The 14,098-nt window shown below is 47.5% G+C and overlaps 4 protein-coding genes across 4 annotated transcripts; 3 read left to right on the plus strand and 1 right to left on the minus strand.

Annotated features, from left to right (window-relative positions):
- Positions 1-2,736: 2,736 nt before the first annotated feature.
- Positions 2,737-5,173, plus strand: J7337_004951 (uncharacterized protein; the record flags this gene model as incomplete). Its single annotated transcript, XM_044822635.1, has 3 exons — positions 2,737-4,054; positions 4,127-5,104; positions 5,163-5,173. The coding sequence occupies 3 exons, from the start codon at positions 2,737-2,739 to the stop codon at positions 5,171-5,173; spliced, it is 2,307 nt and encodes a 768-aa protein (XP_044683968.1).
- A 1,613-nt stretch (positions 5,174-6,786) lies between these two features.
- J7337_004952 (uncharacterized protein) lies at positions 6,787-7,332 on the minus strand (the record flags this gene model as incomplete). The annotated part of the gene is made up of 2 exons (XM_044822636.1): positions 6,787-7,203; positions 7,276-7,332. 2 exons carry the CDS (start codon positions 7,330-7,332, stop codon positions 6,787-6,789), a joined length of 474 nt encoding a protein of 157 aa, XP_044683969.1.
- A 3,092-nt stretch (positions 7,333-10,424) lies between these two features.
- Positions 10,425-12,048, plus strand: J7337_004953 (uncharacterized protein; the record flags this gene model as incomplete). Its single annotated transcript, XM_044822637.1, has 6 exons — positions 10,425-10,952; positions 11,012-11,092; positions 11,144-11,303; positions 11,387-11,700; positions 11,751-11,852; positions 11,902-12,048. The coding sequence occupies 6 exons, from the start codon at positions 10,425-10,427 to the stop codon at positions 12,046-12,048; spliced, it is 1,332 nt and encodes a 443-aa protein (XP_044683970.1).
- A 584-nt stretch (positions 12,049-12,632) lies between these two features.
- J7337_004954 (uncharacterized protein) lies at positions 12,633-14,066 on the plus strand (the record flags this gene model as incomplete). The annotated part of the gene is made up of 2 exons (XM_044822638.1): positions 12,633-13,163; positions 13,227-14,066. 2 exons carry the CDS (start codon positions 12,633-12,635, stop codon positions 14,064-14,066), a joined length of 1,371 nt encoding a protein of 456 aa, XP_044683971.1.
- Between the last annotated feature and the right edge of the window lie 32 nt (positions 14,067-14,098).

The raw sequence follows: 14,098 nt of genomic DNA on the forward strand, positions 1-14,098 counted from the left end.
GCTCGCGAATTCGCTAGAGCAAAGATTAGCAGGTCGGCATTTGGGAAGGTAAGGGATCGTACTCGAGAAGCTCCTGATACGAGCGAGCAAGCTATTACGTGTTAGGATGTATGTTGAGGACGTAGTAGGGTTCACCCAATAGACATACCTTTGCCTTGCGCACAAGCTCTGCTTGTCCTTTCAGGGCCTGCATCCCTCCGCGCCGGATGCCGTCTGGCCACGCCGCGAGGAGGGAGACCGAGTATGGGTCGTGTACGTTCGGTGAGGAACACGAAGCGATCGGCTTATGTCGAGCGGTAGCGGAATATTGACGGGAAGGAGTCCCGTTGGCGGTATCGTATCAATCGAGAACTGTAGTGGCACATGCAGGATGACCGAAGCTGCGAATTAATTATGGTAAGGACAGACTCGTAAGGGGATTAATAGTCGAATTCTGAGGAGGTCATCAAGGATCGCGTATTATTAAAGTCGCTGCATTCAATGAGGTCGTGATAAACGTTTCGTTTCGTTTCGTTCGCTGCTCAATCATTTGGTTGCGGTGAGACACGGGGACGGCCAACGGAGTCAAATCAATTCGCAAGTCGTCAAACAATGCACCGCCGCGACGACGGAGAGAGGTTCCAGGATGTATTCGAGGGAATAGCACAAGAAATAAACATAAACAAGCGGAAAGAAGGGGAAGAAGAGACTCTTGGAGGTGAGGTGATGTGACAACTGTTGTTGTACGGAGCAAGTTAAGGTTTGGGGAAATATTTTGGGAGCTGGAGATTGGATGTTGGTTGGAGCAGGGGTACTTGTGACACCAGCATCAGTTCACCAGCCAGCAAGTACCTTGCCCAGACGTCAACCTGAGTTAGCGGCCGGCGCGCGGGCGAGGAAAAGCCCGACTATCGGTGCAACGCCAAAATGAAGATCATTATTTTGGCCTCTTCAGTCCTATACCCGTATAATCGAATTATTCATCTTGTTCTCAGACACAAGAATTATCAGCACGATGCGACATACTTCTCGTCCAACGGTCAACTCCTTGAATCGGATAGCTACGACCTTGGACCAGGGGGATAAGCATGAACAGGGGATTTCCATTCGTCTGACGATGGGATTGAGGCCCTTTAATCAAAACATGCAGGGGACGTCACGGCGTCACGTAATTGGGTGCTTTTACAATGAGAGCATGTTTCTTTGCCATTGAAGACTTGAAACAATCCCTTCAAGAATAGCGGCTTGCCGTCGGTTTAATAGTGACATGATCCCCAACCAACCAGAAGAAGCTTGTATCACCTGATTCACGTTCTGGATTTCTGGATTAACATCGATTCTGTCCTCATACTCCGGAATTACAGTCGATGTAACGAATAGCGGATCATCTCAACAGTCCATCCTTTCACAGACACCAACGGTATGCTTCACACTTGCGTTGGGCAAACTACTGGTACATCAATGAGCCTGTGGAGGTATCTATCAATAACTGCGCTTCCGTTCATCTTCATGGCTGTCTGTCAAGTCACGTTTTCCACTGACTAAAGCTGCGCGGGATTAATTGCTTCCCTCTCGGTATGTCTCAGACCTTAAGGTAGGGATTACTGACGTCGATGACAGTCCGTACTGCATCTACGTATAGCAGTGACATGACATGGTCGAGACCCGGGTATCGCTAGTAACAATCCGACAGACGAAGCTAGATAGGCGATCATGCTAGTCCCCGTGCGGCAAGACTGGGCTGTTCACCACACAGTGACAACTTCGGAGCCATTTATCTTAGCAATGGCACGATGACGTTTGGCATAAACTACTGATCACTTGGCTACGTATGAATCTATGTCAACTTCTTCTTGACCAAGTGAGCAGGACGCAGATTCAACTCATATGAAGCGTGCCGAAAGACCTATAGCAGATTCACACCAAGGAACGCTTCCAGTCCATGGCGGAACACCTCTCAAAATGTTAAGCATTTAGAGAACAGACAAACCCACCATTGGACAGGCAGCAGACAACTCCGACTGGCCATCTGTAATGTCTGGATAGTATAGGAGTGGCTCCTCAGTTGCCACCCCTTCTCTGAGTTTTGGCCGCAGAAAAGTCGTTGGGCCGATGGAACTCAAATCAAGATTGGTATGCAAAGGATGATCGAAAATGGGGGTATAGACAAAGGCGCCAACACCAACTGTCAGAGACCACAAGCGCATCGTCGCATTAAGGTTTCATGGGCTTTCGATTTTGGCGCAGCCAAGCGCAGCCATCATGCGACCGAGGGTGCTTGCGCCAGTAGCGCCTATCCACGACTCGGGTTTAAGGTTTCTGAAGCTATCCAGACTCGGCCAGACAGCTTCAATAAAGCTTAGTCTCTCATCCTCGCGACTCATCAGAGGCTACCGCTGGAATGCAGACTATCAAAACCAAGGAATTCAGAATGCCTGTCCACTGTCGACCCCATTGGTGACATTGTATCTCATAAATTATAATGCGACGCGTGGTTTTTTGTGTTTCCTTGATTGAGGCTCAAGTGCACCCAAAAAGGGTATAATCCGAATGCCTTCCCGTTGGCAAACTCAGTTTATCAGGGCGTTGTTCCTGGCTAAAATTTACTCTGAGCGTTGTATTTGAGACGATCATGTCCCGATCAGTTCTATCCCAGGAGTCATCTCAAACCTCAATACTATTGTCTCATGGGTGTTGAACAAGGCCTTGCCAATATTATTCCCTTGTTCCACCTCATCCACTATTTGTACATCCAACATGGTCAACCAGACGAATAGCTTCCTCAGCCTATTGGCTCTCGCAGCCTTGGCCGAGGGATACTGGCGCATGTCGTGTAGCATCATACAGACTGGCCGAGTTGATCCCATCATTGCCCCTGGAACCTTCTCAGCACACGTCCACAAGGTCTCTGGGGCCAGCAACATCAAGATTGACTCCACCTTTGACAGCCTTCAGGCCTCAAGGTGCACTTCCTGCGAGGTTCAGGACGACAAATCGGCCTACTGGACACCCCAGCTCTTCTACCAGCACGCGAATGGGAGCTTCCAGATGGTCCCCAACGGCGGGACGGTGATATACTATCTCGGGCGTGGAGAGAACAGGACAAACATCGAGCCATTCCCTCCAGGATTCAAGATGCTATCTGGAGACAATTTTGCTCGGTCATATGACTCGAAAACAAAAACATACAGTAACTCAAGATACTCGGGCCGCCCAGTTGCCGATCGAGTCAGTTTCGCATGCCTGGATAGCTCAGGGCCTTCAAAGGAGCGTAACTATATGTGGAAGACAGATTGCGACAACGGCATGCGAGCACAGATCCATTTCCAATCATGTTGGAATGGACAGGATTACCAGTCTGATCAAAGCCACGTCGCCTACATGTCCTCAATAGACAACGGTATCTGCCCCCCGAGCCATCCACGCCAGCTCCCACATCTGTTCTTCGAGGTCATCTATGGAGTCAACAATATCGACAAAAGCAAAGGTGGCCGATTCGTCTTTGCCAATGGAGACACTACTGGCTATGCGTTTCACGGCGACTTCCTAAACGGCTGGAATCCGACTGTTCTTGCGACTGCTATTAAAAAATGCATCAACAATGATAGCATTGGAGGAGCCATTTCTAAATGTCCCATCCTGGCCGCTTCACAAACACCATACTTTAGTGACAATTGTCCAGAGATGGCCCCCCTGATTAATGAGCCCATTCGAGGCATGCTTGATGCTCTTCCTGGGTGCAATAAACCCTTCGGTGGCCCTGGCAGAGCGACACCGCCAGTATGTGACGCCAAGCCAGCCATCAACAACCTTGGAGACGCCGGCATCGGATCTATCTTTGACCCTGCTATCGGGGATAAGGTTGGCTCCTGGTCTTATGTTGGCTGCGCTCCTGAAGGCAGTCGCAGCAGAACATTGAACAAGTTTGCTGTGGCATCAGATAGTATGTCTATCGAGTATTGCACATCGACCTGCAAAGCAAAGGGCTATCCACTCGCTGGGATGGAGAACGGCCGGGAGTGTTATTGCGCGGGATCGCTCACATCAGGGGCCTCATACACCAAGGCTTCAGCATGTACGTCATCAAGAAAGATGAGTTGTGTAGGAAACACAACACAGTATTGTGGAGGACCCGACTTTCTCACAGTATGGAATGATACCTCATACACACCGCCCGCAGAGCTCGTTGTCGGTCAGACTCAAATCTCAAAAGGCATCGCTACATATTATGGATGCTACGCTGAGGGCAACACTGGTAGAGCACTCTCATCTGACAGCACGGCGGACACGACTGGCATGACAAACGAAAAGTGCGTTGCGTTCTGTCAGGCTGGCGGCTATAAATATGCCGGCACGGAATACTCCCAGGAATGCTACTGTGGCAACGATATTGTCAACGGAGGCTCCAACATAACCGATATATCTCAGTGTTCGATGCAGTGCAAAGGGAACATCTTCAGCTACTGTGGTGCAGGCAACCGATTGAGTGTGTGGAAGATCAAGCAACCCGATCAACCAACTGGACCCATCACGGCACTCGATGGTGCTGCCGTATGGAAAGGCTGCTACACGGATGGAGGGTCAGGGGGGCGGACACTTCCTAGTGCCACCTTTACGGGCTCTGCCGTCTCTCTCGATACCTGCTTTTCGTTCTGCAGCAAACTCAACTACCCCCTATTTGGAATGGAATATGGACGGGAATGTTATTGTGGTTACTCACCCAAGACGCAGGCTACTGTTGCACCAGATGGCGACTGCAGAATGCCGTGTGCGGGAAACTCCTCTCAGAAGTGTGGTGCCGGTAACCGCATATCCATCTGGAACAACACACTTTATACTCCCACGGTCAACCTCGAGGCCCTCAACACCCCACCAAAATACCTTGGCTGCTATACGGAAGGAAAAGGCGCCCGTGCCTTGGGAGGTGCTAAGACCACAAATAAGAAGATGACTCTCAGTGTCTGCTCAAACTTTTGTTCTAGCAAAGGATTCACTTACCTGGGACTCGAGAACGGAGAGGACTGTTACTGCAGTGGGAAGGGCCCTTCTAATGGTAGTGTTGAAGCTCCAGCATCGCAGTGTAATGTTGTCTGCAAGGGAAATAAGTCCCAAAAGTGCGGTGCAAGTAAGAGGTTGAACGTCTACCGTCTCGTCAGAGTCTCAAAGACTAAAACCACAAAAAGGTCTTCCGTGAGAAGACAAATATAGGAAGTGGGAGGAGACCCTTGAAGGGGATATGAATTAATGTACTTAAATGACGACGTTGCACGATTAATACAGCCTCTTTATTAAACATAGTCTCAACTTCTGGATAAAGGAGGATGGTCGTGTCGTGGAATTTTGTGATCATTGGCATAATTTTCAACAGTTTATGGAATAACAAGTAACGTCATCGCCACCGTTCGCACAATCATTGTGTCTGATGTGTTTGTCTTACGACTATTCGTCGATACATTGAATGAGGCTGACCAGCCACAGAAAGTATCAGACACGAGATTCCAACAATCTCTTTCATACACGACACAAATAGCTATTTAAGCATTATGCATGCGAGAATAGCCGTCCTAAAATGAAGCTTGATTGCGATCGTTTTGCTATTTACGGGGTGTAAGAATGGCCCATGTGCGTAACTAGATAGTGTCACTCACTAACATATAAGCCAATGATCCCGCCAGCTAATGATCATAACAATATAAGAGAAGAAGAAACATAAAATAGGTCTTACTAGGACCATTATAGTAGGCTTCTATCATCCTTCAGGAGCTTCTGCTTTGTCAACCGAGGTTGAAGATGCCGACTTGAAGACGATCTCAGTAATACAATCCTGAGGGCATATAAACTTATGCCAGCAATTTCCGCCACGGCTGTCGCTACAACTATAAGATGTACCAAACAGACACAGAATAGACTCGAGGCTAAATATGCCTGAAATGACTAAACGAAGGTACGATTTCAAGTCAATGCCCAAAGTGAGTACATCACCCCCAAACCATGAGGCCAGGTTTGTATGCCCAAGTAAATAAGATGGGCCAAGACTAGGATCGCATTTCAGTGAATAATATGAACAAAGACGATCCGATGTCTTATGATAGCAGAACGCGAATTGGAACACCTTTCAACTGTGCAAGGATCCGTGACAACATCAAGGGGTGTACACACGTCGGATATTGAAGGAGGAGGAGTCGAACACAGCAGAGACTCTCTGCTACATATCTCCATATAAGTCAACATATCACAGGATATTCACCTTGGATAGATATACTCATTGAAAGAGATAAAAGACTGATCTCTCTGATTGATCAAGCTATAGCTAGATTAGACCATACCACTAGAATCGAGGATTAGACCAACGTAAAATTCAAACAGTATAACAATGAGGCAACAACAAGGGGAAGGAGTTTAATATGACACGAGTGCCTACAGAATGTCCAACTGACCGGGAGCAGAATATTGGCTGGACGTTGTTCAAAAGCTAGCACCTTGATGACAGTTTGATCCATCGTCAAAGTGATGTCCCACATCAATGCTACCAGAAAATGAATGTAAAAATATTTTCACTCTCTAGCCATACTGGATTTCGATGAGCCAGTAAATGGATGTGGCTTGAGTCGGATGGCGAGCGGGATTTAATCATGAGGTGGGCAGTCGTTCCAAAGAGACCCAATAGGTTTCTATTAGTGCCGAAGTAATGAGCAATTATTCTGTCGTGCTTACCAATATATTAAATACACATCCCAAGCATCCATAGCGCTGTCTTCATGCATAACCTCAATCAACGACTAAGCTCCCGGCTCCATTCATGCCCCGTCAGATCAGCCCCTGTTCCTCCAACGCGTGTTTCAAAGCGGCCATCTTGTTCAGCAAGAGAATGAAGCTATCGAGCTGATCGCGGATTGTTGCAAGTCGTTGACGTTGTTTTAGGTGAAAGTCTTCGTCGAACTTCCAGATGATGTTCTCGAGCGATGCCAGGGCTTGAGTGTCATCGCCAGTGTAGCAAGAGATATGGCTCAGAAACTGGGCATAACCGAACCGCATTTCCTGAGCATGTTTGACGTCGGCGTCGGTGATGGATGCGACAGTACTCTTGAGGTTGTTTCGTATAAGACGGAACGATTGAATATGCTGCTGGGCCTGTTTGAAGTACGCCTCGGCGCCAGGTACACCGTGAAGGTGCATGGTCATCACCTCAAGCTCGTCAATGTTTTGATATAAGGAGTCGAAGACCTGTTTAATATCCAGCGCCTCGTCGAGTTGGCTCTGTTGGGCTCGGCGGTTGTGCTCTGTCATCTCAAACACAGCAAGCGCGGCTCCGTGGAGAGCAGGAGAGATTCGCGGTGCGTTGGTAGAAGACATGATTGTTGTGTACAGCTAGATGTCTTGAGTTCCTTGCCGGGTTAGAAGATTCTTTCGTTCGCAATGAGAAGAAGCTTACTTCTGAGGAGAGTGCAAGTGACTTGAGAGAGTGAAATGTGAGCAGAGAAAAATGTTGAAGAAAGAATAAGTTACGTCACAAGACGAGACCTTGTGTAACCGGCTTAACACTGCACACAACTGCCACCAGGCACCTAGCGCTATCGACCTCAATTACTTTCCAAACTAATCTATTAACCGAGCGAAGCATTTGTTGTTGTCTCATCCCATCTTATGAACTCACCTCAGGATCACGTACCCCGAGTCTGTACAACGTCAGTTGATGAAACATGGTGAGGATAATCTCAATTACCTAAGCCATGGTTGCCCCGAACGCAGTAATTGTGAAGCAATCTTGCCACCAGATTCTGGAACTTGAATGCCGTCTCGATTGAGATGTCGGATCTTCAAATGTCCATGAAATTCAGGGTGAGGACCGCTTTCATGGCATCAGAGCAGCCAGCAGGCCTTCTGGGACAGGAAGGACTTTGATAGCTGGCCTAACCACTATAGCAGCATCTAATGCGACGTCTTTTCTCGTTCCAATGTCCAACAACATCCAAAAGTCTATGTAGATGAGGAAGCTCAGACGATGTGAATTATATGTAAGCCAAATGCATCGCAAAAAGTCTATCCCTATGGTTCACATGACATGTACACCCTCAATATCGCAACTGTTTCCAGCCATACGTACCTGCAGTATGTTTTATTTTTCAGGAATGTTCTCATTCGTGCAAGCGTATTAACAAAAGTTCGAAATCACATGCTCTATGAATATATATGCATATATCGAGAGATGACCAGTGAATATTGTGGTAGCCATTATGCTGTCCCATTTGCGCAGTATCCCGACTTTGTTGTTTCGATAAATATCGAAACCGGCATCGTTGTTTCGAAATAACGCGCTTCACCGCCGCAAATAGTCTTGCTCCGGTTTATTAGTCAAGGGTAACTCTTTAATGTCGACCTATGTTGCTTCAGAATACATGTACGGAACACTCAACAGTAACCAGACTCAAGTGCAAACCTAGCCTTAGAGCCCCTTTGCGCTCAAGAACTTTCTCAGGAAAAGGAGCAAGTTATCATGGTTCAAGTAGCAATTCAACGAGTGACTCCACAAGCTTGAGATGCTGTAGACATTCACCCACCGAAAACAGATTACGAAGCAAATAACAAATTCAAGGGGCAGGTGATGACCACAACATTAGTACACGCTTTATAGAGACAACTGAGGTAACAACCAGCCGCTTGAGAGATGTCGGGTCCAGGTACTGTTAGTAGTCGAGAGTGCGCAGTCGCTGATAATATGGCCGACGAGCCTCGTATTCAAGCTGCCTGAGCAATTCTCTTGAATATGATGTTTTATACAAAGAACAGGAAACCAGTAATTAGAGAATACCACGATTAGTAGCATGCCAATACACCTCCTCGCTACAGGAGTCAAAAGAACTCGGAGAAATGCCAGTAAGGTGACTATGGTAACTCGTTAAACTTCATCACGGATGATGATATCTTATACACGGCATAATGTCGAGTATGTAACTCTGCGGGATGGACATATAATGTCCCATCAAGGCCGGCAATCTACCATCATGGCTTGCCACTTATATGCATGATCTGCTTGTTGACTTTTAATGAGATCGCTGTCGCATCGCACTTCGCATCTCAACACTGGCTTTGATTAGTCTCGAGCCTCGTATTCCGAAGTCGATCCGAGGAAAGATACAACCTCCCTTCCTATTCCCAAAAGCTGTAGATATAAAAATGGTTCTTCTCATCTAATGGTTAGACTGAGATTGTCCTGATACATTTAAACAGGCGTGTTGCCCACCTTTCTCGAAGAGATCCTTTGTACATGTCTGTGTAAGAATTACTCATCCTACTGCCGCTGTATATGTCTATGTAGCAAACTCTGTGGATCAGCAGTGAAAAGGCACCTCCTTGCTATGTAATGGACGGATTTGTATATATAGTCATGGGCCTCTTGCCGATACGCCGGGGCACCATGTGGACTGTTTTTTTTCGGACTACTCTTTTGGTAGAAGCATGTTGCCAAAAGAGCTTGACTAGCATACTTGAGCTTGAAAGACTGAATGCAAGCCCTCATTCAGTCTCCTTGAGTAACAAACATGAACGTATAGTGACGTCGGCGGTTGGGGGGCTTTCTATGATCTTGAGTTAGCCTAGAGACACTCGTCGCCAAGTCAGGACATTCATCCGGGCCATTGCCTAACTGTGCTGGTTTGACATTATTGGCGGTGGGTGGAGAGAAATGCCATATGGCTCTGGTGGAAGCATTGTTCCAGGAGTAATAGATCTGGAGATGGACTTCGGCGAGAATGTAGAGTGCGCTGCTTGAAGAAGAAGCACAAGCTAGATAAGACTTATATGCTCTAGATCTCTGTGTCATCTTATGGGATAATATACGACCGTGTTGCGGCAATTGGATCGAGAAGATCATATCATAAGCTTCCTGCCACTCCACCATGAACTTCAGCGGAAGAAGAGGTGAGGGTTATTTGGCATCATATCCAGGGGACTTGAGACTAGGAACAAGCCTGGCTGTGGATCAAGGCATAATTTGAGCAAGCAAAGTCTTGCATATTCAATGTAGTGTCCAGAACATCCGACTCACCGACGCCGAGAACGTTGGCATCTTGGCAGCCAAGCTGGCAATCCGGCTCCTTCAGTCTTGGGGTAGTTTGGGGGGTTGGGGGATCTCCGGAGATGAGCCAGTAGCAAGGGGGAACTTAAACTCATGACAACGATGCCCATTGGTCAATTTGCGGAGAACGCGACATTGAATCCTACCCCGCAATTTAAATCAACGGTATCGTGGGGTAAAAGCGCGTGGTTTGGGAACAATACTGATCGCTGGCGGTGGACCTCACCTGAACTTTGCTAGAATATCCGATACAGTTATTCCACCAATAAAATGTCCACCATGAAATATATCGAAAGACCTGGTATAATAAAAAGACGTGAGTATGGCATTGACAAATGTTTCGCTATCAGCGACTCATTCCATAGTCAACATGTTGTTCAATAACCTTCTCTCGGCGGTCGCTGTGTCTGCTCTTGTGTCGTCAGTCATTGGCACCGCGTCACGCAACTCGGCGCTGCCAAAGAGACCTCATGTTGAAGCTGCTCCCTATGGCACAGGAAAAGCCTTTCCTGCTTCTCCCGCGCGATCTCGTAAGGACTTCTGTTATGTCAACGCGGGTAAGGGCAAGAATGTCGACGATGCTCCTCGCATTCTGAAAGCATTCAAGAAGTGCAACAAAGGTGGCACAATTGTACTGGATCAAAAGTACAGCATTGCCTCGCCACTTGACTTGACCTGGCTCGCTCATGTCGATGTCATCATTACTGGAGAGGTTAACTTCAAGTCCGACCCGTATTACTGGGCAGACCACAGTTTCAAATATGACTTCCAGAACATGTCCTCGTTCTGGAAGATAGGTGGCAAGGACATCAATATTTATGGCGACCTAACAAAGGGGGCGTCTCTGCTTGATGGCCATGGGCAAGCTTATTGGGAAGAGATGGCTGTCAATAAGACTGTAAGTCATGATACATCCTAAAACTCCTCTGTTTCCAGTCGATACTAATTGGTATAAAGCTACTGAGGCCAATCCTGTTGACGATTGAGGACGCACATGGTCTTACCATGTCAAACCTGCGAATGCGCAACCCACCCAATGTAAGTCTCGGTTACATCAAGTGTGCATAGTCCCAAACTCACATAAATTAGTGGTTCAACATTATCATCAACAGCACCGATGTTTTGATCAGTGACTTGGACCTCGAAGCCAAGAGTTTAAATGGCGTCAAAATCGCCAACTCTGATGGTTGGGACACATATCGCTCCGACCGCATTGTTATCCAAGATTCCGTCATCAACAACACAGACGGTACGTTCTTATTTCTGCAGGTCATGTCCATATTCTTACAGCAACAGATTGCGTATCCTTCAAGCCAAACAGTACAAACGTAGTTGTGCAGAACCTCGTGTGCAATGGCTCTCATGGTATCAGTGTTGGTTCCCTGGGCCAGTACAAGGGTGAGACCGACATCGTGGAGAATCTTTACATCTACAACATTTCCATGTCCAATGCCAGCGACGGTGCTCGAATCAAGGTCTGGCCCGGCGTTGAGACTGCTTTCCAGAGTCTGTTGAACGGCGGCGGTGGTCTCGGCCGTGTCAGAAACGTGACATACGATACGTTCTACCATGAGAACAACGACAACGCTATTACCATTACTCAGTGTTATGGCCAGAAGAACCAGACTCTATGCAACGAGTTCCCGGTAAGTTCACCTGACACAAATCAACTACCCGCCCTGACAACTAGTACCAGGCAAACTTGACTATTGAGGATATCACCATGAAGAACTTCTGGGGAACAGTTTCAACGAAATACGACCCACGAGCTGGATCTCTTGTTTGCAGTGCACCCGATGTAAGTGCCCAGTACCGAACACATAGTGGAATGGACTGACATCATGAAGCGTTGCAGTAACATTGTGGCTGAGGACATCAGAGTCCAGGTTCCAAGCAAGAAGCCGCCGGTCTATGACTGTCAGAACATCGACACGAGCACCTTGGATATTACATGCCGAGACCCAACCAGTGCCAGGGACACAACAAATGGATAGGCATATGATGCTGATAGACCTATAGAGATTCAGGATCTAATATATCAAACGTGACCAAAACCTTGCTCTCTTGGCTGTATTCCATGTGCACGTATTAGACTATGGGCTCACACATTGGCGTGCTGGCTATGGAGAACCCATAATTCATGGCGTTTAGATAAGCGTTTAGATAAGAGATCGATCCTACGCTAATGCGAATCGAGTATGGTCGTGCTTACTATGTAGTATCGATTGTTCTTTCGTATGCTCAGCCCTACGAGGATGACGATGCCAGCAGAGTGTAGGGAGGGTCGGAAGGCTCCCCCTTTCGCTCCTATATCAACGCGTACACGCAGGTCAGATAGTTTGTCTTACTTGACAATTCGCTTACATGTATAATGATGGAAGAACAGGAGGCTTCCCCTTATCGTGGAGCGCCATTTCCAAAGAAATGGCGTCGAAACCATCCCCGTTCAAAGAACGGATGCCTCACATGTCGCACAAAACGTAAGAAGTGCGACGAGGTTAAACCGATATGCACAGCATGTGTAAGGTCGCAACAAGATTGCCTCTGGCCAAACTTGGAAGAAAGCAAACAGCCAGACATGCAGCTCGGCGAGAACACAGCACAAGCTAGCAGTTCCATCCCACCACAAAACATCAGCGTTACAGCATATGCGATTACCAACGTTCAATCAGCATTGAGAGCCGCAGCCACTTCATCCCCAAGAGCCGCTCCAGCATATGGAAATCTCGCCTATCTAAGCGATAGCTCTCGGAGACTTTACCAGCACTATCTAAACAACACAGCCGAGATGCTAACACGTGGACCGAGCCTGGATGGGAACCCGTTTATACAGTACTTGCTGCCACTGGCGTCACACGACCCACTGGTTCTCAACTGTGTCCTGGCTATTGGAGGAGCTCATGTTATCATTAATAATACGTCCTCAAGTCATGAATCCGATCGCAGCTTGGAGGTTGCTGCTCGTGGTCATTATGCCAAGGTGTTATCTGGTATACAGAAGCTTCTGTATTATCGAACTGGACACACAGTTCACGCCCCAGAAGCTGACACATCGCCGCCAACTCCTTCTCGTGTCCTGCTTATTCTTTTGCTCCTCTGCGTCTTCGATGTAAGTAAAAGTGGGACAATCTTCAATGCGCAAATGTTAACAGGACAATATCAGCACATACAGGGCAGCTCTCGTAGCTCAATCTATCACCACCTCAGGGCCAGCAAAGAGTATGTCACACTCCTCAGAAGCGATCCCAATGCTCCTGATGAGTTGCGGAACTTGAGAGGCTTTATCCTGGAGCTATACGCGTATCACACAATGAAGCTCGCAATTACACCTCGCGGCCTTACATCAAATGAGTGTGTCGACATCGACCCTGCTGTACATTCGCTTGATTTCCTGAATGGGTATAAATCCAGAGGATATCTGATTGGTTTTGGAAAGAAGTTATTCGAGTTGGTGCCAAAGGTTGCGAAACTTGTTGAGGACCGACGCAATGAAGAGCAGAAGAGCCCTCACGTGCCGACAGCCCTGACGAAAGAGTATGACTGTATGCTGCAGAGGTTGCACAGTGTTACTGAATCCGACGGTGACAGCAATGGTCTCCGGCCTTACAAAGAGCGTGCTGGTGCGACAAGGATTTACCAAAACGCGCTAATTGTGTATCTGCAATCGGCCTTTCATCAGAACATGCTCGCCAACCCGGAACTGGTATTTGAGATTGAAGAACGTATTGACCAGATGATGCCCAACTTCTACAGTCTCTTTGTCAGCGAATCACCATACCGACGCATGCTTCTTTGGCCAGGTGTCATTATGGGTTCCTGTGCACAAAGTGACAAGCATATTGCGGGGTTCCGGGCAGGATTCAGAGCTAGGGCATCAGGGACACCTGGGGCAGTCAAGACAGGAGCACGAATTATAGAGCTGCTGTGGAATGACCCAGACCCGCGTGCATTTGGGCCAAGAGGGCTGTCATATATCATGACAAAACATGGCATTAGCTGTAGTCTTTGCTAAGTGTTACTATAGATAAAAAGTAAAAATATAAA

This window comes from Fusarium musae, chromosome 3 (genome assembly GCF_019915245.1).
Source record: "Fusarium musae strain F31 chromosome 3, whole genome shotgun sequence".
Taxonomy (NCBI): domain Eukaryota; kingdom Fungi; phylum Ascomycota; class Sordariomycetes; order Hypocreales; family Nectriaceae; genus Fusarium; species Fusarium musae.